The sequence below is a fragment of the Lygodium microphyllum genome, chromosome 9 (assembly GCF_053477565.2).
Source record: "Lygodium microphyllum isolate KBCC chromosome 9, Lygodium_microphyllum_v1.1.10, whole genome shotgun sequence".
In the NCBI taxonomy this organism is placed as follows: Eukaryota; Viridiplantae; Streptophyta; class Polypodiopsida; order Schizaeales; family Lygodiaceae; genus Lygodium; species Lygodium microphyllum.
The window spans coordinates 161,069,571-161,095,606 of record NC_141143.1 but is presented as its reverse complement, the minus strand read 5'-3'; the positions used below and the strand labels follow the sequence as shown (position 1 = coordinate 161,095,606).

The 26,036-nt window shown below is 41.8% G+C and overlaps 1 protein-coding gene across 3 annotated transcripts in view; it reads left to right on the top strand.

The window, feature by feature from the left end:
* The window catches only part of LOC148031806 (Zincin-like metalloproteases family protein), a 164,119-nt gene extending 144,460 nt beyond the window's left edge, over window positions 1-19,659 (top strand). For 2 of the 3 annotated variants that reach the window (XM_087685474.1, XM_087685475.1), the window contains exons 15-17: window positions 16,361-16,496; window positions 16,760-16,925; window positions 19,020-19,659. In XM_087685474.1, coding sequence (XP_087541600.1) covers window positions 16,361-16,496; window positions 16,760-16,925; window positions 19,020-19,258 — 541 coding nt within the window. In that variant the 3' untranslated portion in view covers window positions 19,259-19,659. Of the gene's footprint in view, window positions 1-16,360; window positions 16,497-16,759; window positions 16,926-19,019 lie in introns of those variants that run through there. The other variant, XM_087685476.1, reaches the window with a different exon arrangement.
* The last annotated feature ends 6,377 nt before the right edge of the window (window positions 19,660-26,036 follow it).

The following is a 26,036-nucleotide window of genomic DNA, read 5'->3' as shown; positions in this document are numbered from 1 at the left end:
TAGAAGCTTTTTTCTAACTTTTTCGGATTTTTACAATAAATAATATAAAAAATAGGCTAAAATTATCCAAAAATCTAGTATTCTCAGATAATCCATGCAACTCACACTAGTACTAATGGCTCAGATCGCATTGACTCTCTAGATCAATAAAGAAGTCGGATGATTATGTATTCCATACTTTTTCACACTGTGTCCTCATAACATTACGACATCCACCCCCTCTAAACCTGCACATTCTCCGGTATGTGCCAAAATCCTAGTTGTCACCGGATTCTAAGTCCTCCTCATCCTCTGCAACCATATCCTTTACTTCTTCATCTTCCATATCTTCCTGGCTAGCCCCTATACCAAGACCACTATTTTCTTCCAATTCTGACAACTCATAGATTTAAGATTCTTGTCTTTTGAATAATTTGATTCTTTTCCCTGCTACCGAAAGTTTGATGGCTGTCCCATCCAGCTCATTTAATGCATAAGTAGCATTATCAAACACCTGTCTTACCACATAAGGTCTAAACTATCTTTTGGAAACTTTGCGCATGGCACTATGCTGGTTATCTAAACTGCTATCATAAACCAATACCCAATCCCCATCTTGTATGGTTCTTGGTCTCAGTCTATGTCTTTAGTCAAACCGTTTCTTGTTCTGTATCCTTGCTGCCCTTAACTTTGCAGTTGCTGCCTCTATGTCTTTTGACTTTCTTTTCAATTGTCTAATGCGTAAGGCCAACAACTTCTCTTGATTCAACTTCTCCTCCCAAGGTAACACACTCCATGTGACTATCATCTCTTCTATCGGCATGATAGGTTTTTGACCATATATCAATTCTGCAAGCATATATCCTGTAACAGCACTATGAGTTGTTCTGTTGGTCCACAAAGTATAAGGGAGCAATCGTGGCCACTCTTTTACCTTCTCTCCACATGCTTTTGCCAATGCCTTCACAATATATCCTGAAACAGCACTATGAGTTATTCTGTTGGCCCACAAAGTATAAGGGAGCAATCGTGGCCACTCTTTTACATTCTCTCCACATGCTTTTGCCAATGCCTTCACAATAGGTGGGTGACCTCTTTCACTTTTTCCATTTCCTTTAGGGTTATAGGTTGAAGTTAAAGCAAGCTTTATCCCCAACCGTGCAAAGAAATCATGAGCTTCATCTGCATCCAACTCACCCCTATCTGCTGTAATTTTTCCCACACAGCCATACCGACAAAAGATCTCTTCTAAGAGAAAAGTACACACAGCATTTGTTGTCTTAGTACGTAAAGCTTTCCCTTCCACTTGATTAGTCAAGTCTTCACGAGCAACCATAAGATACCTCATTTGCCAAAGACCTGTAGACATTGTGACCAAATCCACCACCCACTTAAAATGAAGAGACGATGGATATGTGGATTGCAATCCATCCCGATGTCTCACAGTTGAATACATTTGACATGTCGTACATGTTTCCACAAAGTGAGCAACATCCTTATACATACCCTGCCACCAATATATTTCTTTGATCTTTGTAAAAGTACCCCAAACACCTCTATGATCAGCCCACAAGCTTTCATGAAATTCTTGCATTACTTTTACTTGTGAAGCTCTGTCACCCAAAACTCGCAATGGCATATCCTATTTCTTTTAGCATGTTTCCATAAGTATCCATCTTTAAAAAAAACCCATACGCTTTCCTCTTGGTTTTCTTAAACTCCTCATCTGACCATTCATCTTTCTTTGTTAATGTACTGAGGTATTAACCAATTCTCAGCCACTCTCCTGCATATTTGTCTTCCAGAAACACTTCTACACAAGATACAAAACATCTAAAGTGTCTTCTCTTTGTTGTCCAAGCTTCTGTTAATGTTGTAGCAACACCTTGCATTGTTAAATTCACTCTTGCAACATCATTTTCAGCCATAAGAAAGTCATCTTCATCCTCCTCATCCATCATCCCATCTTCATTCTCATAACGTACTCGAGATAACATGTCTGCCACTGGGTTATCTCTTCCTGCAATATGCTGAAATTCAGCGTTCAAAGATTGAGTCCAAAAAGAGGCACTCACATGAAATATGTTCTCTGATCTAGCTTCCTTTATGGAGTCAATCTCTGCCCTAGTGGTATGCATTCTCTCAACTATCCATCTGCATCCTAGCCGTCTCTCCTCCTCCCTCTGTAAGGCAACCAATGATGCCCTAGGAGCTCTTTCCTTCTCTAGAAGGCTTTGTCTCCTCCTTGTGGCCTCCTCTCTAAAGAGGTAACTAATCTCCTGTAGGCTCTCATCCAAGTCACTATCTGCCTGTCCAGCTCAGAAGGGTCTAGATCTCCAACACTATGACTATTTCTCTAAGATCATCCTCATAAAACAAGTGCTCTGGAATCCTGACACTGGAATGGGGTTCCCCTACTCTCTCAAGAAAAAGTATCTGAATCGGTGAGTGGTCCGAGAGGGTCGTGCCAGGTATGACGCCTGTAAGGCGCCTCTGTCATAGGCCCAGTCATCCACATAAAATCGATCAATCCTGAAGAAAGTCCTAGCTGCTATCGCCCTATCTCTCTTGGAGAACTGAAGTGAGCTTGTGGTCCTTCCAAACTCTGCTGTGAACCATGGGTCTTGGCATCTAATTAATTTAGAATAAGAACTCCTTCCAAGCAGCCTGCTCTTCTCCCCTAATGATTTCTGTGCATCTGCCTCTCCTGTCCTCAAGAGCCTCCACCATGTTAAAGTCACCCCCTACCATCCAATGATCAACCCATGGTAGAGACTGACAGAGGGTGGTTCAAAACTGTCTCCTGTCTCATTGGCCATTTGGGGCGTAAATGGCCAACAAACCAATGAGTGTCTCCTCCACTCTCACCGAGAACCACATGGCTCTCCCTGGAATCAGAATATCCCAGCCCTGTACTGACTAAGTCCACTGCTCCCCAACACATATACATACTCCAGCCTGTATCCCAGTAGCACCTACAGCTGCTGCCCAGTAAGTGTGACTCTGACCTGGCAATAGCTTCCCGTAGCATCAAGATATCTTCTCTGCCAACAGATGATGCTTCTGTAACATAAGAAAATCAATCGATCCTCCTCCTAGATATCTATGCAGATCCTGTCACATGAGGCTCCAGCCCTACCTAAAGTGACGACCTCCGAAGCCTCATACATTCCATGAGTATCCTCATGGAGTGTGTCTCAACCTCTCGGACCAGCGTGGCTATACAGCCCATGCCGACCTCTGCTGCCTCCTGGTATATACTCGATCATGTGTCCTCTCCGCTATCTCTGCTACGGGGTGTAATGGGGGGAAGTCCTCAGAGTAGACATCTAAGTCCTCTACCTCCTGCTCACTGTCCTGGGCTATCACAGCCTCCCCTGCTGCCTGCTGTGTATCGGGTACGGAGATGGGCTAAGCTCGAGAATCTCAACCTGATGGAGCAATGGTCTGGGGGATTGTGGCATATCTAAAGCTTGTTGTAGCTCCTAAGAAGCTACTGGTATCTCTGCCTCCGTGGGCTGAATCACATCCATCTGCAATGCAGCCCCTATCAGTGGTGGCTGTGGGACCTCTAGCTCTTGGGCATCCAGAGGAGCATCTATGGGAGCAGTGTGGAGCTGTAGAGGCTCTGCATGGGCTGACGACATGAGGTCCCTGATCACTCTCCATCGTCTCAACTGTAGGCCCTCGTGCCTCTACCTCTCATCAGCGCGGTCTCTTCGTTGACGTTGTCTCCTTTGTCTAGCCTTGCGCCATCCCTGGCGCTCTGCATCACTCCTCTGACACGTCTTAGATCTACCACCTCCCTCATTCCTGAAGGAGGTATGGCATCGGCGTGTCCTAGGGCATTCAACTGTGCAAGATGTCCAATCATCGTGCAAGCAAAGCACTGACCAAGGAGGCCTGTATAAGAGACTAGCTGGATAAGAAAGCCCCCGTGAATGGAGGGAATTCTAATATTTTGGGGAAGGCATTGCAAAGACTCTGTGGGTGTTATCACTCGGACCGATCCGTATCTATGTGGGCCTTTTGAGACTGCATCAGCAAAGGTCCTATCCCTCTATATGACATGGCCGAATGCAGTGCCAATCTCAGAATGGTATGGCGTAAAATACTTGTCAAGGCCAGGAAAAGAGATGGTGATGGCAGTGCCATCTCCAAGCAATGAATAGTCCGGCCCTTGATCCATCTGTCAAAGTATGCTACTGAGGTCCTAACATCAAGCGGGCTGGTAGCAAGCACTACCTCCATCTGCTCGGGTGAGCTGAACTGGGGTCTGAAGCATCCCTTTCCAAGGAGCACCACTCACGTGATCCTGGTTGGGGTGCCAGTAAGAGCAGACTGGATGGAGTCCTTACGATTGTGGATAGGCGGACGATCTTCAACCATTTTGCAGGCCAAGGATGATGCTTCTAGGGCCGTCACTTTGTCCCTGAGTGCCAGCTCTGTGTCGTCCGGGGAGCAAAGCAGATCAGTGGGAAGGCATCGGCCGAGTGTATGCGGGGGGCTGCACTAGAATCCTGTGAGGATGGTGGAGGACCGGCTGCCATCTGAGGAGATACGCTAGCTCCATGTGTCGGTGGTGCGGGTGCTTTCTGGTCTGTTGCGGCGCAGGGTATAGCCGCTGGTCTGCCTATTGGGGTTGTGCGGGGGAAGGGGAGATGGATGTTGCTTGTGCAAGGAATCTTACGAAGGCTGCAAGGGTGGATGAGGAGGCTAAGGAAGTGTCCATGGCTGCAGAGTGAGGAGGAGAGTGCGGGCAAAGCAGGTTGAGGCGTGATAGGCAGCGCGATTGCTGTGAGCTAGGGAGGCGGTTGTGATAGGAGGCTGAAGGTGAGGCGGCAGTAGGAACAAGGACTTGGCAGCAGTGGCAGTTGGCCAGCAGGGCGAAAGGGGAACGGTAGGGTTGACGGCAAGGTTGAAGGGCCAACAGGCAGCGGAAGGACTCGTAGGTGACGCATCAGTTCTCCCCAAGGTCAACGCAAGGTTGGCAGCGGTCGGCAGTCTTGCTACGTCAGCAATCTTGCTCCTCACAGTTTTTGATTGTTCATGATAGCTTCTTCAGATCTTTTGTTTTGGGGCTGTTTTAAGAATGCTAATCAGCTGAAAAGCGTGTTTTAGCTCAATAGTACCCATATTCTTAAATATGTCTCTCCAGTCATTCGTGGATTCTTGTCGCACTAATGGATAGACGAAGCCATACAATGATATTTGAAGATGTACATATCATAGTCTATAACCCACCATTCGTTGTGGGTGTCCTCAAAAGGTCAAATATAAAATCCATAGTTATGCCTTCCTACGGTTTATCGTGAATAGGAAAAGGCTGTAAAGCCCAGTGCCTTCTGATTGCCAAGTTTAACTTTTTGACAGACAATGCATGTCCTAACATAGTGATCAATATCACATCTCAAAGCTAGCCAATAAAACAAATGCTCAATTACCTTAACGGTAGCATCAATGCCTCTATGCCTTGCATATGGTGAGCATGGTTCTTAACCAAAATTAGTCCTAAGCTACTTTGTGACACAAAATTGTCCATGCATCATCAAAAACCATTTGAAAACTAATTGTACACTCCTGCTAAGTCCTCATCCTCTGCATATTGTGTCCTCATCTCATCTAACTCATGATAGTGAGCAATTTGGGACATTGTGAAACCTGTGATTCCCTAGACGATGCATCAATCACAAGATTTTTCCTACCATCCATGTGTAGTATTTCAAGTTGAAACATAGATAAAAAGTTTGCCTAATCCATATGCTTCTCAAACAACTTTGTTTGGGTGAGGAAATATCCCGAAGTTTGATTATCTGTATGCATAGTGAAATCAGCCTTAAGCAAATAGTGTTTCAAGTAGAAAGAGTGTGAATTATAGCCAACAGCTCTTTTTGATTGACCTGCAAATTCTTTTCTACACCTTGCAATCCTATGGTTTTGTAAGCTATAACATGTCCTTCTTGCATTAGGACGGCATCTGGATTTGGCAAGGCCTATGCAAGGCCCTCGTACAAAGGCCCCCAATTTCTCAAGAGGAGATTGATTGCCAGCTTGTGGTTTGGAATGCCCATTTCTCGAGACCATGACAAGCTTTAGATTGGAGAGCGCCCTCACATCCAGTGGGCTGGGGTGGCAAGAGGTTTACAACATCATGGATAGGGAAGTTCTACAATGGGCAATAGTAGATTGTCAAAGGAGACCTTTGTGCATTGGCATATTGCAATGTTTGACAAAATGGGTGGCATCATTGAAGAGCATTGGCTACTGTAGTTGTGATTGTAGCACTTTTGAAGCCTTGTGTTGCCATTGAAGTGGCCTCCAGCTATTCACCCATGTGCTTTTTGCAGAAAACGAGTGGCATCCTTGAAGAGGGTTGGCCATCATAGTTGCGATTGTAGCACTTTTGGAGCCGTGGTGTTAGCATTGAAGTGGCCTCCTACTATTCCCCCATGTGCTTCTTCTTGCAGTATGCCTTTGAAATCCCTAACATGCATTTGCCATGAGATGATGTTGAATTTAATGCTTTCAATGGCTGGAAATCAGACCTACATATTTGTAAATATTTTCCCTATTGTGTACCGTGAATTTTCAAATGATTTGCTGACTCAAAATATGGGGCAAGTTGGGGATTTTGATTGGAATGTCTTAAACAAGCAATTCTTCACAAAGGATGATTGATTTTTGCAAGCCCTAGCTATTGAACTGATGTAAACTTCAAACCCTATTTTAGATATGTTGTATAATAGAGCTTGCACAGCCAGAGAGAGAGAAAGGAGAATAAATAATTTGACTTCCAATTATCCAACACCTCATAATGGCTGCAAAACAATCTCCTCTTGCTGTTCACCACAAAAACCTAGCAAGCATGCATCTCTTTTTGCTGCTACAGCTCTCCAAACCTGGCCTTCTCCAAACATGAGAGAGAAAGAGACCCCAAATAGCCAAGATTAGAGAATAGGTATGAAAATTTGAATGGAGTTTGGCACTCTTGATTGTAAAGAGCTTGAAATGGCAACATCTTGATGGCCTATTGGTGGGCAAAATTGTAGGCCAATTCCAATAGACATTGGTGCTAGATCCACCTTCTTGATTCTCTCCCTTTAGAATATCCTCAATGATTTAGTTTTACCCTCTCTATTTGACCATTAGTTTGTGGATGATAGTCAATATTAAAACATAGCTAAGTCCCAATGGCCTGGAACAAGCACGTCCATACTTTGGAGGTGAATCTAAAGTCTCTATCATTGATTAGCTACTCCTTAACCAATCTCATTTTTTATTAAGGGCTAATTAATGACTTTGTTGTTACTTATAGGTGAGCTGCTCACAAGATGAAACTTAAGCTCACAGCTTGCTTTATAACTTATGTGCCCTAGGTGAGCTGCTTATTAGGCAAAACTTTCAATGTAACTCAATTCTATTATGCAAATTTTCAAGTTAATAAAAGTTTCACATTACATTTTGTTCCCTTTTCCCTATCCTTGTAGCAAATATCTTGTATACTTGTCCACTACATGCCCCGGTGTCAAATCTTTCACTGCTAGTGCAATAGTTATTGTGAAAAGAGGTAGGGATACTAGAATTAGACTTCATTTTAATTAAATCATTAAGCCCATTTGTCATTCTAGTGATAGCTGGAGGAAGGGAGGGAGGTGTAGAAAGGAGAAACCAAGCTGCATGGACAGATGAGAGGAGAGAAACTCTGGGTGGAGCTGGAGAAAGGGAAGGGATTGGGGGTGTGCTGATGGTAAAGAACCCAGAGACGTAGCTGGTTGAAGTTGTCACTTCTTTTTTCTCCAGAGGATTAAGACCTGTGCTTGCCCTATTTGGATGCGAAGCTAGATAGTATTTACTTTCATTGTTCAATGTTTATATCTCCAAGCTGTCTAGAGTGGCATTGCATCCTCTACTTAATCCTTAGTGCGTTCTTACAAGGCATGCTTTTTTCATTGAGAATGGTAAAAGTTGAAGTTCCTTTCTGATGATGGGTAGGACTGGATCAAAAACCAGCCAAACAAATAAAAGGTGTTGCATGTTTTTTTAATAATATCGTTGGAAGGTTTTAGGATTTAAAATAGTTTACTTTTGAGTTGATAGTCAATAATGAGTTCATAGTAATCAATGTCAAAATATTGTTGGCAACACTTTTAGCAATATTAACTTCAAGAGAGAGAGCTGCTTAGAATCTTTTGAGTTCAAGAAAGGTGTCTTAGATTCTTTCTTGTCCTAGCACTCTGCATCTAATTGTCTTTTCACAAGTTTACAAGGTCCATTACAAAAGTGATATTACTCAATCGTATGATGATTCTCTGTGAAGTCAACATTGTTGATTGCTTTATGAGAGCTTGTGATAGTCACATGGAATGGGAAATGGGAATGGAGAAGGGAGAAGAGAAGGCCATGAATTGCCATCCCATGTGACTATCTAGTCACATGCAATAGGCTTGAAACGGGAACTAGTGAAAGGTGAGAAGAATCGAAGCTTGCACAGGAGAGCAAGAGCGAGGGAGAGAGACCAAACGGGAACTCCAACAGTCACAATGTGTGATCGGACCTTCCTTTATTCAAACTATTACTAAAAGAATAAAAAATAAAGTGACTGTGATGGGCGCCCGCCACCTGCAATGTGCAGTGGTGGGTACTGTCAGTATAGTAATACATGGGTGGCTTGGTAGAGGCGCCTTTATCCCCAACAACCTCCCACTTAAAGGCGAATCTGCCCCAGTGATGAGGAAAAAAAAAAAGAAAAGACAGTACAAATGTACTCATGTACAACATGATGAGGAAAAACGTCATCTCATCCAACGCCCATCAATCTCCTGAGGAAGGCAAAGCGCTTAGTAGTGAGGCTTTTCGTGAGCAGATCGATAGAATTTTTGATAGTGAAGATCTTGACAAGATCAGCAGACTTGTCCTCCACGACCCCACGTATGAAGTAATACCTCACCTCAATGTGTTTCGTCTGCGCATGGAAGTCCGGATTCTTGGCTAGTTGAATAGCACTCATAGAATCCGAATGCAGTGTCGGTATAGAATCAATCCCAAGGTCATGAACCAAACGGCCCAACCATATGGTTTCCTTGCAAGCCTCAATGGCTGTAATATACTCGGCCTCAGTGGTAGAGAGAGTCGCACGCTTTTGAACCTTGGAATCCAAGAGACAACACCTCCAGCATAGGTGAATACATAGCCAGAAGTGAACTTCCTACTATGTGCATGTCCTGCATAATCGGAGTTTGTGTACCCCACAACTACTGTATCCTGGCTGCCATAGCAAATACATATATTTGTTGTGCCTTTCAGGTATTTCATGATACCCTTCACGGCATCCCAATGTTTCTTCCCAGGTGTAGTCATATAGTGTGTCAATGCTCCATATATATCTTATCATACAAGTCCCCATGTAAGAAAGCCATCTTGACATCCTACTGATACAAGTCCAAGTTAAGCTGTATAGCTAAAGCCAAGACTAACTGTAGAGTGGTCATCTTAACCACAGGAGAGAAGTCCTCATCAAAGTCAACACCATGCTCCTACTTAAAACCTTTTGCTATTACCAATCTAGCCTTGTATGCTGGCTTGGGGTATCAAGGGATACTTTTCAACTTGTATACCTACTTGCAAGGCAAAGCCCACTTGCCACTAGGCAAGGAAACCAAATCTCACATACAATTCTTATGCAATGAGTCAATCTTAGATTGCATAGCCATCTCCTAGGAGTGACTGTCACCCTTGCGCATAGCCTCATCATAGGTGAGAGACTCTCCTATATTTGTAACTAAGACATAATTTATGGAGGGCTCATAATGGTCATACTGTTGTCTATCTCTAGTAGAATGCCTCAAAGCAGACTGTGCCGCTTGTCCAACATCCTATCCAATATCATGTCTAACATCCTAGCCATGAGGATTGGCTACTAGTGTAAGCTGTCTAGCTGGCTGTGCGGGAGTAGGGGGCTCCTCTTGAAAGATAATCTTGCATATCTCAACAACTTTCTCAAGCTACATATGCATTTTTTCCTCATGAAACACAACATCACAGTTGCATATCATTTTTCGTGCTTGCAGATCCCAAAGACGATATCCCATCTCACCTATATTTCCATAGCCAAGGAAAATGCATTTCACGCTTTTAGAATCCAGTTTATTGGATTTGTCATTAGGGGCACATGGGAGAAGGCCTCACATCCAAAGACACACAAATGAGCATATGAGGGAGTCTTTCATATCCATATCTCCTCTGCAGCCTCGAAGTCAATACCAGTACAAGTGACTTATTAATGAGATGCACGGCAAAAGAGACTGCCTTAGCCCAAAAATGTTGTGGTAAGCTTGCTTGGCTAAGCATATTGCGGACACTCTCCTGGATAGTCCTATTCATATGCTTAGCCATACCATTCTTTCTAGAGAGGGGTGTAAGGGGCAGTCAACTGACGCTTAATACTCCTTTTGTCACAAAATTACTCAAAGGCATGTGAGACGTACTCACCAACTGCAAAGGCAATATCTGATCAATTGGGTATCATGGCATACATCAAACTGCCCACAGCTAATGCATAAGGGATCTTGGCCATCTCGGCCCTCTACTCATCTGTGTGCGGACAATCGGCTTGTGAGACCTTCACATAAAAAGATAATGGATAGCCAATAGGCTTCACATCCTCCACGCGGAAACGCTCAAGGACTTTATGAATTTACTCCCTCTATGAGAGGTAAAGTAGTCTCTGATGCATGTTGCACTTACTACGCATACCAAGAATGTGAAAGGCTTGCCCCAAATCCTTCATCTCAAAGATCTTCTTCAGCTGAGATTTAAGAGCATCCATCTCATCATGAGCTTTCCATGCTATCAACATATTATCTACAGAAAGTACTAAAATAAGCAATGAGCCATCATGGGCTTTCTTCGTGTAAAGACACAGATCCATAGCACTCCTGTTGTAGCCCTGTGACTGCATAAAGACATCAAACTTATAATACCACTCTCTAGATGCCTGCTTCAAGCCATAAAGACTTTTTTTTAACTTACACACTAGATGCTCCCTGCCAGGTTCTGCAAAGCCCTTAGGCTACTCTATGTAAATCTCATCATTCAAATTCCCATGCAAGAATGTAGTCTTGACATCCATCTAATACATGTCCAAGTCAAACTGCGCAACTAATGCCAAAACTAAGCATAGGGTGGTCATCTTAACCACATGAGAAAATAATTCATCAAAGTCAACTCCATGCTCCTATTTAAAACCCTTAGCAATAAGTCTTGCCTTATAAGCCGGCTTGGGGTATCCAAGGGTGCTTTTCAGCTTGTACACCCATTTGCATGGCAAAGTCTTCTTGCCAATAGGCAAGGAAACCAAATCCCAAGTCATATTCTTATGCAGGGAGTCCATCTCAGACTGCATAGCTCTCTCCCAGGAGTGACCGTCACCCTTGCGCATAGCCTCACCATAAGTAAGAGACTCTCCGGCATCTGTAACCAAGACATAATGCATCGAGAGCTCAAATCGATTAGGTGAACGTCTAGCTCTAGTAAATCGTCTCACTGCAGGCTCTGCTACATGTCTAGCATCCTGTCCAATACCCTGGCCATGTGTACCAACTACTGCTGCAGGCTAACCGTCTGACTATTCAGGCTGTACTGGAGCACGTGGCTCCTCCTGGAATATAACCATGCGTATCTCGACCACCTTCTCAGGCTACCTATGCATCTTGTCTTTATGGAAGACTACATCATGGTTACAGATGACTTTTCGCACATGCGGATCCTAGAGGCGGTAACCCATTTCACCTGCATCTCCATAGCCAAGGAAAATGCATTTGATACTCCTAGGATCCAACTTACTACGCTTGTCCTTGGGCACATGGCAGAATGCCTCACATCCAAAGACACGTAGATGCGCATAAGATGGAGATTTTCCAGTCTATATCTCCTCTGCAACTTGGAAATCCAAACCACTAGAAGGTGATCTATTTATGATATGCATAGCTGTACTAACTGCCCTAGCCCAAAAGCTCTTTGGTAGGCATGCATAGCTAAGCATACTGCGTACACACTCCTAGATGGTTCTATTCATCCGCTCAGCCAAACCATAATGGGGTGGGATATAGGGGGCGGTTAACTGATGCTTAATACCTCTCTCGTCACATAGCTGCTCAAAGGCATGTGACATATATTTTTTCCCATTGTCAATCCTAAGGCATTTTAACCTATGCTCAGTCTGGTTCTCAACCAATGCAAGCCATCTTTGAAACACAGCCAAGACATTTGACTTAAGCTTAATGGGATAAGCCTAGACTTTACGTGAAAAATCATCAATAAACGTTACAAAATACTTTGCACCACCCATAGATTGACAGGGCATGGGCCCACAGATATCCGAATGTACTAATGCCAAGGGCTCACCCATGCGTGTCCAACCAGACTTCTTATGCATATTCCTAGTCTGTTTGCCATAAAGATAATGCTCACATGAATCAAAACAAGAATAGTCAAGGGGCGGTAAGTACTGCAAACCAGAAAACATTTTCATTCCCTTCAAAGATATATGGTCCAAACAGGCATGCCAAAGAGATACATGTGGGATAAAATCCACTGACAAAACATGATTAACAGAGGACCCATCAACTACAAGAGAATAGAGGCTACCAGCCTTGGCACCTCTAGCAAGAACAAGTTTGCCACGTGTGATCTTCCAAGCAAAATCCCCAAATGAAACATGAAACCCAGTATCATCAAGCTGCCCTGTAAACATAAGACTACGTGTAAGTGTAGGTACATGACGTATATCCGGAAACAGAAAAGTACTGCCAGTAGAGAATTGCAATCGTACATCCCCAATGCCAACAATAGCAAGTGACATGTCATCACCCAAGCGAACTGAACCAGAGACAGTGCGATAGAAATGGAATCGCTCACGGCATGGTGTAACATGAAATGAAGCACCAAAATCTAAAACCTAGCACTGCATATACATAGAGTGAACCTCGGTCAACGGCATAGCATCATAAGAACTAGTTGCAAGTATGTACTCTCTATCAGAGTCATCAGTTTGCATGACATTTATCTCCTCGATTTTCACACTAGATTTCGCAGGCATAATATTGCGATTAGAGGACTTTTCCTGTACTTTATCTTTCCCCTTCTCTTTGCACTTCTCATTGCACAACTCATGACACTGTGAGCGTAGATGGCCCTTCTTGTCACAATGATGACATGTCACATTAGCATTTCTCCCACGAGACTTGCTGCATGACTCACCACGTGACTTAGACCTAGACTTTTGCGAGTCTCTGCCACGTCCATACCCAGAGTCATTCTTTCCATTACCATCTTTGCCTCTAACAGTCAAAGCATGCAACACACGAGAGACATCTAAGTTTTTACAGTTGATCTCTTCTTGTAGAAAAGCACTCTCTACATTAGGCAAGTTCAAAATAGTAGCAGGAGCACATAAGGCAGTGCGAAATACATCCCATGACTTACTCAGAGTCCCAAGCAAAAACAATGGAGTAACCTCATAATTAAAAGTAATACCCTGCGAAGTCAAGTTCTTGAGAATAGCATGGAACTGGCTCAAATGAGCAGACATTGTCATATTTTCCTTCATGCACAAGTCCATAAGCTACTTCAGCCCAATACATTTGATTTGCTGGACTTTTCTTGTCATAGAAGTTCTTAATTTTATCCCAAAGCTGCCAAGCACTCTCTGCTTCCTCAACCACATTATAATGCACCTGTTGAGTGAGAGACAAGATGAGGGTGGACTTGCATAACTCATCAAGCTTATCCCATTCGTCATTAGTCATAGTTTCAGGCTGCTCGCCATGTATCCTTAGCGAGTTTAGCTGCAATTTCTGCACCAATACCTTCCAAACTTGGCTCTTCTAGTAGGCATAATTCATACCATCAAGCTTAGTGATGTTGAAGATAGCACTATCAGTGGAAGAAGATGCCATACTGCAGTCCAAAACGGTACAGACAGTGCAAAACTGCTTGCTGTTTTCTGCTACAAACAGCCGAAATACCACCAAAACTAAGGCAAAATGGCCACAAACTGATAGCTAATGATACTACCCACTAAGTACCATCAAAAGTACATAAAATTAGGATGATTGAGCATGAAAATTCCATGTCAGTCCATGCATAACTGCTTGCTATAATAAATTACAGCCAGGTATAATGAGAACAAACTGTAGGCAAAATGAATGCACCAAGTCAACCACTGACTGTCAAAACATAACCGGTATCAAGTGGACATAAATCAGCATGTGACAGTCATACGGATATCGAGCAAACACCCAAGCATGTCAAATGAATCCATTAGTAAGCAGGCACACCCCTTGTGTCATAGGGCAAAGTATACACAACACTGGCAAGACCTGACACAAAGAGGTGTATGCTTAGGGAATGCAAAGCCCAAATCAGCCCAAGTACATCTGTGAGAACCACAGCATATTAACCATGCAACATTCAAGTGAAGATCCCACTCTCAAGTATCCGACTGCTCAAGTAGCATAAACCGCCTGCTCAATGTTTGCCAAGCGTATCAAGACACTCCCACTGGCACAAAAGCCGTAAATATCAAGCAAAGAAGCTCAACAAGGACATATGATAGCACCAGTGCCAGCAGATCCAAGATCAAGCATCAATGAAACCTCATGAGCATATAGGCCGTGTAGCATCCATACATAGCATCCATGGGCATTAAGTACATCCAAACTGTAACTCTGTCAAGCGGAGAAATAGCCAAAGTAAATCAAATGTCAAGCCAAAGCAAGGCTCAGTAGCATCCAACTCCAAACAATGTAACTAGCTTGTATAAGTGGCATAAGCCAAGCATATCAAGACCGGTCAGACATAAGCAAAGTACATGCCATAAGTACAGCAGAGATGAAGATCCAAATGCCATGCGAAGCGAGCTCAAGCTCAGCCAATGATTCGAGAGCAAATCCAAGCCCTATATCAATCCCCGAGAGTCACTACATCAATGTATACATCCAAGACATAGTCCGAATGCAATAGGCATATCCAAACATAAATAAAAGAGCTTCAGCCCTGAATATTCCAACAGCAAATAAACATTCAAAACTTAGCAAATAATGGCTCAATCCAAGCTTAAAACCATAGACAAACCATAGGCATACTTTCCCATATGTATAGGCACCAACCAGGCATAATCGGGCATCAAATGACTATGTAGCATGAGCATAAAGTATAATGATAAAGGACTGCCTTGTTTTGGGCTGCCTGTGGACTATGTAAAATAGTCAATGACTAAGTAAATTCAGCCCCAAAAGCATCTCACATCATAGGTATACATTCCCCTAGCATTTGGGGAGCATTTAGAACCAACCGAGCAACCAATGTCAATGCCAACCAAGTATAAGCATAAAGTGCTGATGTAACACTGTTTGTGGCTACCTGTGAACTGTGGAAAACAGTTCTGGATTAAGGTAAATCAGTCCACAAATCAATGCCAATGATAACCACCAATGTCGAGCATCCAGGGGGTGTTCCCAAGTGCCAAATGAAGTGTTTTCAAGCTACCAATGAGTGCTAAGGGAGGGGTGAAGTAAAAAACGAATTTTTTTTTGCAGGTCTTTAAGCTGGCCCAAACTGATCTGGGGCCTATGAAAGGGTTGGGAAAGGTCAGGGCAAGGTTGGGGGAGTAGTCAAGGACCCCCAGGAGCTCCCTCTTGAAGGGCAAAGTCACCAGTAGAGGGTAGGCATCACAAGAAGCAAGAGGACATGGCTACCCTGCTTCACAAAACCTGTGGACTGAAGTAAAATAACAAAAGAAAGTTTCAATACCTTTGAAGGAATGCCCTTAGGGTGTCCAAATGGGCCGGGTAGGTGCTCGGGAAGTTGGGGAGTAACGGGAGCTCGGGAGCGTTGGCTATGGCTGCGGGGAAGGAGACCCAATGAGTGTAGGTAATCGATAGGAAGCTGAAGGAGTCACAAACCAAGTCGGAATGCTCGAGCAACCATGGTCTGATACCAGTTGAAAGGTGAGAAGGATTGAAGCTTGCACAGGAGAGCTATGGCGGGAGAGCAAGAGAAAGAGAGAGAGAAAGACCAAATGGGAACTCCAACAGTCACAATGTGTGACCAGGCTTTCCTTTATTCAAACTGTCACTAAAAGAATAAAGAATAAAGTGACAGTGACGGGCACCCGCCGTCACCTGCAGTGTGCAGTGGTGGGTACAGAGGTGCCTTTACCCCAACAACTAGGAACGGGGAATGGGGATGGGAGACCCCAAAATGGCCTTTCCATGTGACTATGGAGCTCATGCAGCATAATCCATGTTCAACTGTCAGCTTAATTACATTTGTTCAGTTTAAGTTTCCGAAATGCTGTTAACTTGATATTTTACTTTTCCAGATACTTTGCATGGGATTACAGAGTGCTTCGTAGATTTGCAAAGCATTATGCAACCGGAGAAGTGATTCCACAGACACTGGTTGAGTCAATGAATCAGGGTAAAAATATGTTCTGTGCAACTGAATTGCAACGGCAGGTATAAGTCCCATTGTATCTATGCTCTAACATTTTACAAAGTTTTTGAGGAAGAAAATCATATTACCATCCTGCAAGAAGGGAACACAGTTAAATTCTTTATGGTTCCAATATTTGATTTAAAAAATGAGGGAACATTTACCCAGAAAACAAATGCCACAGGAAACTTCACCCTAGATCAATTAAAATCTGCATTGTGCAATGTAGGTATTCTTTCCTGTAGGTATAAAATACTACAAAGTTTCACCAAAGTTATTATTTCAGGTATTCTATGCCATAATTGACCAGACATTTTTTGGAGAGCAGCCACTTCCGGAAAAGGACACAACCTCTGTATATGCAGCTCTAAAACATAAACATACAAGCTGGAAGCATGTTGAAGGGACTCATTGGCATACACGATTCAATCACTTAGTCACATATGGTGCTGGTATGTTCCAGTAAAAACTGTAATTGATTGTGTTGTACTTCCTTAGTTTTGGAGAGAGCAATGCCTAGCAAGTCAGATGTTCTTTCCCTCCTCTCATCATCTTCAAACGTCCTTTTTGGAGAGAGCGATGCCTAGTGAGTGAGATTTTCTTTCCCTCCTCTCAATATCTTCAAACCCCCTCCCCCCAACAAAGCCCCAAGCATTCCTGCTGCCCTCCCCTTCCCCCGAAGATTTAGCAGCAGGCTTCAGCTAGTGATGCTGATGCAGATCCACTCATGCTTTGTGTGTCCTCTACATCCTTCCTCCCCCTCCTTGTGCCATCCTGCTTCTTGTGTAGCCACACCACAACCCTCATGGTCTTGTCTAATACCCAAATCCACCCTTTGCTGCCGGGCATGGGCATTTCTTTGCCCTCATTTCTCCCTCCTGCGGCTCCACTCTCAAGAAAAACACACTGCCCCCAACCCCTCCCCCCTGTATTCTTTTGTCCTCCCATCCTCCATACTTCCTCCATTTCGCCACCTGCATCTCACCCCTTCCCCTACAAAAGACCACAACTGTGCAACGGTGCTTCTAGTCCTGGTACAATCCTGCCAATAGTTTTCTTCCAGGAGTGTCCTCCATGGCAGCTTCAATGGTTACCAAAACGAGGAAGCCACTGATTCTGTGAAGAGTCATATATTCAGCTTGAAAAGGAATGTGTCTCATTTTTGGTGCTATCAAAAAGTCGAGATATTGGCACTGAATGCCTCTTATTGAGCCAGTGTCATTAATAGTATGCATGATTAGGACTTAAAAGGGCCCATCAGGCAGATTTTGGTCGGATTAGAAGAAAATATTAAGGTCTGAAATTTTTCTGCCCGTCCTGGCCTCATTTTGAGTGCATTTTTGTCTTTAATTTTACTAACTGTTTAACAGGATGGTTTAGTTATTGCTCTTACATTAACAATTTAACAGGATAGTTGTAATCATTGCTCTTACATGATGTTACCCCACCAAAATTTTGCTCTTTGTTTCAAATTATATCACTTCGATTCTTTCTTCTTCTTAGTGCTTCTATCAACGTACTCTTCAAAAACTTTCAAAGATGTTGAAAATTAACATTTTTCAACTGGCCAAATGTGTAATTTGCATAACTGATTCATCACAATTCAAAAGTTAAAGCTTGAGTGGATACTCAACAAGTGCAACAGAATCTAGATAGACCAACTTGGCCACAAATGAAGATTTCAAGTCTAGGCTTTGCTTGGTCATGGACTTGAAACCCTTATATTGCACAAGCCACATCAGCCAATGTCTATATCTCAAAACAATACCGAAGGAGAAGCATATGTCATAGGAACAGAAATGAATGAGAATGCAGTTGAAGCTCTTTTGAAGCATCTTCATTATTTTGACATGTCTTGCGGATGGTGATATTGATGGACTCAACACCTCAGCAATGCAGTGTGCACAGATGACTCACATAAATGTGCCTGCACAGCAATGAGTTTGTGAAAAAGGTTGCTTAAGTACACCACCTCATTGAAGCACTGGGGGTAGCTGCGTAAGAAAATTTCCATTAAGTACAAGGCACAATTGTTATAGAGTACAGTTGACAACAAATAGATTTATTACAAGCCACAGTTGGTGTAACTAACAATTTAACTTAGTAGGTCACGTTGCTCCTAAAAAAACACAATTCAAAGACAATAAGAGAGTAATGGCAGAAAATTCCTTAAAATTTGGATTACATTATTAATTAAAGAACACACTAGGGGACCATCACTGCATAACAATGCTCACTGGACAACAATTAATATAAGAGATACCAAGATGCTTACAAAATGATAATATCAACAGGAGATCTTATTTAGTGTTGCACCTATTTAAGGCCAATTGGCAATTGTTGATGTGAACAATCAGATCCTCTCATGAGATTTTGCTTCTCTCTGTATTCTTTTGGCCATTTCTCCCTTGGAATTACCTTGGTCTGAACAATATGGTTCTAGTAAATAAATTGTGCAATTTCAATCCAGAATAGGGTATCGTTTTTATGTTCTGCTCAGTACATGCATGTAGTTGCTGATCTTAATTTCACTTGTTTTTCTCCAGGTTACTATAGTTATTTGTATGCAAGATGCTTTGCTGCAACAATATGGGACACAATTTTCAAGGAAGATCCTCTTTCCCTGGATGCTGGTGAGGTTTTGCGCAAGAACTTACTTCAACATGGAGGTGGGAAGGATCCAGCTAGAATGATTGAGGATTGCACAAACAAGGAAGCCCTGGTACTATGTGCTCATGGAGTGAAGCCTTCTACAACATGCTTGTTCAAAGAGCTGAGATTGTAAGTGTAAAGATGGGACCTAGTGAAGCCCCATCAAGTAGTTGGTTCTGGCAAGGTAAGGTGCTTTCACCCTGCAGCTGCAAATCTCATGTATTTTAGCACAGGCGCCTTGATTCAGAACACTCAATACCATTCTTTAAGGCTATAATGATATAAGGGATGCTACCTGCCAACTGTGAGTTTAATAGGCCTCCCTCTCAAAGTCTCTGCATATGAGGAGCCACTACCCAGTTGATTCCACATCTCTTAGAATCATAACTATGACTTTTGATGGATTGAGATATGGCAGTCAAATTTTTCCTGTTTTTTGTAAAAAGAACAAAAGAAATTCATTTATAATGGCTAAACATGCCATATTATGAGTGCTAACCTTTTATCAAAGAAAGGCTTGCATAATTAATCAAAATCATCTTTAAAATTTCAGTTTGGAAGCGTCTTTCTGCTCGTTGAATTTTCTACAAAAATCACACATATCTTGTGAATCAGTGCAACTCACACAACCAAATAACATCTAGGCCAAAGTACAAATTCAGTCGCAGTACTAACATGCAGGCCATAATACGAATTCAGTTGCAGCACTGAATGATGACTATCATCTTCCTCATTTGGGTATGCAACTTGTTCATGATTTAAAGTACTCCCTTTTGAACCTTTCTTATTAATTATGTTGTTTAGAACAAGACACTTGGGATCTCCATGGCCTGTTTTTCATTTTACAAGGTTGTAAACTCTGGTGATGTTACCCCTCCTGCATGGCTTCTTCCATCTCCCTCACTGTTTTGCAGTCAGCTCCAGCTACACCATTGAGAATTTGTAGTTCATTGTAATTTCTTCTAAGCAGTATAACTAGCCACAACCCTTTATGCTAAAAAGAAAAAAGAAAAGAAAAAACCAATTGCTGTTCATTGGATAGTTATACCATGAGTCTTAATCAAAGCAAAAAGGCGTCCCTTGTAAGTTAGGGTAGGCAAGCCAAGGAACAAGTGGCTCTAAAATCACCCCCTCCCCCTCTCCTTGGCTCATTCTATCAAGCTGATTTATCTTTGCCAGTTTAAGACTTGACTCATTAGCAGGGTTTTAATACATCCTTTTTTATCAAGCTGGTCAATGTCTACTACATTACAACTTGGGGGTCTTACATAACTTTTCCTATCAAGTTGACCAATGTTTGCCCATCCAGACTCTTTTTTTTGTTCTTTTTCATTCCTGTCCACCCTCGACTCAATTACATTTGAGAAGTGGAGGCTTCAAAATCCTAGCTTTATTTGGCTTTACGTATCAAGCTTTGTAAGCGTGATTCCAAGTTGTCGTGTTGTTGGGGTTAAGGTGTGGTGGCTCAACTATTGCCATGTTGCACCACGCCTTAAGGGAGGCAGTCCATTGGGTTGCTCCTTATGTAGTTCCTTCCTTTCTTCACACCTTTGCCTCAAGTCTTGGGGACTTGGGTATCTTGGTTTGTTTGCCAAGACACTTGGCCCTCATCGCTAAGTCAAATACTTGGGTTGATTTCCTTGGCCTCTTCACCGAATCTTTCTCGCTTGCCTTGAACTTAGACAAACAGGTTGGTCAGCTTGTCTTTTGCATGGAAGGTGCAGTCTTGGTACATGGCTTCCCTTTGGCTCTCCTTAGCTTCATTTGGAGTTGAAGTGCGTTGGGGGGTATGGACTAAGCCATCACACTTGGATCAGATTTGGAGAAGTTACGGTAGAGATGTTGAAGTTCTTGCAATGATGCCCTTGTTTGGAGTACTTAGCATGTCATGGATCCATAAGATCGGGATGGCAACTTTTTGCAATTCTTGAGATCTCAATCTTTACTAGTATTAAGTATGGTTTGAAAGAGTTCCATAGTCTAAAGATTTTCATCTTAAAAGTGACTTGGAGGGTTTTCCAAGGCTCAAGGGGCAAGATTCCCTTCCATGGCACAAAGTCACATTGGTCAGATCATAGTGCGAGCACTCCCTCATGCTCTCCCTTGTTTGAGGCTTCTTTCTCATAACTCATTTTATCCAAACTCATAAGGATGCACCTCCTCAAGTTCAAAGTCATAGCCAATGACTCCCATTGTTGACATACACTTGATTCCTGTGTGTGTGTGTGTGTGTGTGTGTGTGTGTGTGTGTGTGTGTGTGTGTGTGCGTGCGTGTGCGCGTGCAATTGGCCTCCCTATGTAGTGTCACCTACTACCTATCTATTGTGCCACCTGCTTGCATTTCGGTGTATACACTATTGCCATCCCTACCAGTCTCTTGTTGCATCTCCATGCCCTCCTATCGTATTCTTGTCAACCTTACTACTTGCCCTCGTCTATCTCGTACTATGCCTTGAAGCATCAACAATACTCTTTTCACCTTTTCACTATATTTAATTGGATTTTCCACTTACTCTACCTTGGACCAACACAAACCTGTTGCACATGACCTTGGACCAAGCTTTATAATTACACCTTGGAATCAAGGTCTCCCTTCAACTAATATTTGCAAGAGTGGAAATCAAACAATTGATCACCAATTGCATGAACACGGCAAAAAAAGAAGCCTATAACACTTTCAATACAGTGAATAGACAGCTTATAGAGTGAATAAGAAAGCTTGAGATAGAATGTGTCATGAAGGGCAAATGTTACCATCCTAAAGAACAAGAGGCAAACAAATCCAAGATTTGAAGAGGGAGACACATAGCCAAGCGTTGTTGATAAGCTCATAGGTATGAAGGAAGAGCTACACCATTTTACAAGAAAAGAAGGAAAGGATTGCAAAATAGAGTGGCTTTTGGGTGGAGGTACCATCAAGAAGGCACAACAACAAGTGGAGGAAGCAGAGTAATGGATACTTGTAGTCAAGAAGGCAATATCCAAGTAGTCAAGAAGGGCAAACTTTAGTTTTCACACCTCAACTCCACCATCAGCAATACCTTAGAAAAAGAACAAAGAAGAAAGTTATAACACTATATGTGATAGTAATTGGTTTGAAAGTACATGAAAATCTGGAGGATGCCGAGTATCTATATTGGAAGATGTATATGACAATGAGAATATTCTTACAGGTATAATTCTAGGAGCTCCCTGCCCCCCTCCCTCCAACTAAGCTATGGTTATTTGATATATTGATAATATCCACATTGTTATATGGAGTACAAATATGGGGATCTAGTCTTAATCACCATAGTAGATCAAGTCGTGCTATGATAGCTAGAGATCAATGGAGAGCCCCTTAGTGTCCATGATATTTAAGGTAATCACATGTAAGGCTTTAGTCTCACATGAGATCATCCGAGCTAAGTTGGGGTCCTCCAATTGTGGTGGTCTTACAAGATAAGCATCTTTCACACGGTTTATGGAAGTTAACTTGACAGAAATGTGCATGACTAGCCCTCCTCACAACAACTTACTATTAAGAGTGATACTCATGTTGATATCCTAAAATGTTGTCCTAGTTTGAGTTACCATTAGGAGAGATTTGAACTCAAAAATGGGTTTTCTAAGGAATGCCATGTCACAATATTCCCTAAAAAAGGGGGGCACAATAATTTTTTTGCAAATGAGCTCCAAATTTTTCAAAGTTTGAGGATTTCGATTCTACTCAAGCTCTTTCCACTTATATATGGGTTGATTGGGTTTGGAACTGAAACAATGAAGTAAAATATGTGAATCCACATATATTACTATGCACTAAGTCAAGCGGCTCACTCATTTTCCTATTTTAAGTTTCTTATATGGGCCAAACATCCATGCTTTCCATATATACAATGCTCACAAATAGAAATATCAAAAAATTCAAGAGAATGCAAGTAACCCAAGTGAGGTAGTATTTTCATTCCCTTTTAAGACATATGTCATAACTAGTGATGCCACAAAGATACATTTGGCTACTTGATTACTACAATTATGTTATTTTTTATAGAAGCTATATGAAGGGAATATAAAAGTGCCACGTTTGGCTCTTTTCACAACGATAAATTATCCCTCATGGACTCTCCATGATTGACTCCCAAAAGTAGTACAATATCCCAAGTCACCCAGCTTACCAATAGATATCAAGTTCTTAGTAAGCTTGGACGCATGGCATACATCTCGAAGAGTAAAGATAGATCCATTTTGAAAAGCAAACTGCGCATTACCTACACCAACTATATCACATACATAGTTTTTACCAAGTGAATAGAACCATTCCTTATGAGGAGTCACATGAAAAGATGTGCCAAAATCAAGAATTCAATCTTGAGCTAGTTGTCTATTCATTGCAACTAGCATATGTATAAGAGGAGCAAAAGTAAATAGCACCTCACCATCATCATTATGCACAATCATTACATCAATTTTCTTCCAATTTTTACCTTTCCTTTACCTTCTTTCTTGTCAGTAGCATTATCCTCCTCCTTATCCTTTTTCTCTCACTTTCATTTGTAGTAATCCTTCTTAGTATGACTTATTCCACCACAATGGAAGCATTCAATGTCTTTCTTGGACTTGGATTTGCTACATGGTTACAGTACCGTCTATAGTCCTAGTTCTTGTCTTTGTACTATTTTCTACCTCTTTTTTTTAGTTGCTAATACCTTATCATTTCTGCCTTGATCATGAATTCCTTTAGCTAGTAAACTACCCATACATCATCAAACTTAACTCACCATCTAGAGTTGAATTGTTGATGGTTGTTCTAAAGGTATCCCATGATGTAGACGAGTATAGCAAAATGATTGCCTTAACCTCAGCTTCAAACTTCCACGGTATGCATCGAGTCTCTCCATCTATTGGCTTGCTTCAGCTTGATCCCCGCTTGTCATGGAAGTTTGGACCCCGTGAGCCTCTCTAGGTGGACATTGACATCAACCACATCAATCACTGGGAAACAGTAGCGTGCATTATTTGCACTTGATTTGTTGCCCCTTTCCTAGGCTGGATAATCACTTCTAGCTCTTGCTTGGACTCTTGGGCACTTGGAAAACATCCTGGCATTGTTCCTTGGCATCAAGGCCTTGGTTTAAAGCATCATTTAGAGTAGCATTGGCTAGCCATTAACCTATTGTTTGAAATAGTTTGATGTATACTGTGATGGACAACACCTATTGGACTCCATAGTGTTTATGTAATGCTTATGGAGCTATTTTTGTAATGCTTGGATGATGTATTGACCCTTGAGAAAGACATTTTGACTGATTTGAGCTTGTTCAACTCTTCCATTAAAGGGTTCTTTACTGTAGCAAGGACAACACGCGTATAACAATGAAGCTCTATGTATTACATGCCTACAAGCTCTTCAAGAATTCTACATGTATGTATTGATGCTTGGCATTAATGTATATGCCTAGATATGCTTATGATGAGCTTAGAGCTTCGTATTTGAGCTTGGTTGAATGCATTTTGGCCGTGGCTTATTGATCTAGTGATTTTTCACTTGGGGATTGAAGGCCTATTGTGGCTTTATGCTCCAAATGTACTTGATGTATTGGGCTTTGTTGTGATGTTGAGCATTCCAGATTTACGTCCACTTGGAGCCATTTAGATTTAATTGGAGAGCTTGGTTGTTTGAGTCGGTGGAAGACTCTTTATGCTCTCTTGGTTTATGCATACACTATTTGTTGCAAAGATTCATAACTATGGGCTGATTTACTTTTGAACTTGGATACCTTGTATCTATCATTGTCAATGGGTTACCAATGGTGGATACATGCTTAATACGCATTGTTGCATGCATTATATACATTGTTGTACGCATCTATATATTTGACACCTTGTATGTTTTGACAATTCTTGGTACTTGGTTGCTACAATGATAGTTGCATTTTATATATCTCGAATGCTACCCAAATATTCCTAGCAATGGGAGCTTATTCTTTTGGTTGTTTGCCTACAGATGCATGATCATTTTCTGCAGTTCTATGGACAGCCATGCTGAAAACTTTTTTTGAGTTGTTTCTTTGAGAGTAAACGTTTTGTTTGAGCACTTTAGTACTTATTTGTGGACACCAGTGTAGTAGTTATGTCTCTTTCTTGTTGTACTCGTTTTGACTAAGTTTTAGGATTGATTTGCAATTATTATAGCATTTCATACTCTATTTGGCTTGGGGACACTATGACAAGTGCTTCAAATGCATCCAATGACAATGTTATTTTTCAACATTGAGAGGTTAGATGGTAACAACTTTCAATATTGGAAGACCCAAATATCACAGGTATTGGTACAAAAGAAGTAGGTTAGGCCATTGAAAGCCAAGAGTATAATGCCAAAATATTACAATGAGCTTGATGAGTTATACAAATCTACTATCATACTATCTTTGTCTAAGCAAGTGTACTTTAATGTTATTTTGACTAATGATGATGCATCTAATTTATGGAAAAAGATATGTGATCTTTATGATAAGCAAAGTCTTGCATCTCTACTGTATTGGTTAAAGAAGCTTGTGGACCTTCGCATGAAGCAGTGCACCCCTATATCTACTCATTTGAATGAGTTTCACTCTATTTTGAGTCAGCTTATCTTGCAAGCATTCAATTTGAGGATAACATAAAGTCTATTCTTTCTTGCCATACTACCAAAGTCATGGAATACATTCCATACTACTATGAGTGCTAATCCTCCTTGAGATAGCTTTAAATGCAATTATGTAGAGTGCTTTACTTACAGAAGTAAACATGAAAAATATTAATGGAGTACACATTTCTCATGCACTTATAGTGAGAGATAGAAATGGTGGAAATAGGAATAATAATGGTGGTAGAGACTCGTAGAAGTCTTGTGGACAATATCACAATAAGTTACACAATCGTAAGGCCTCTTT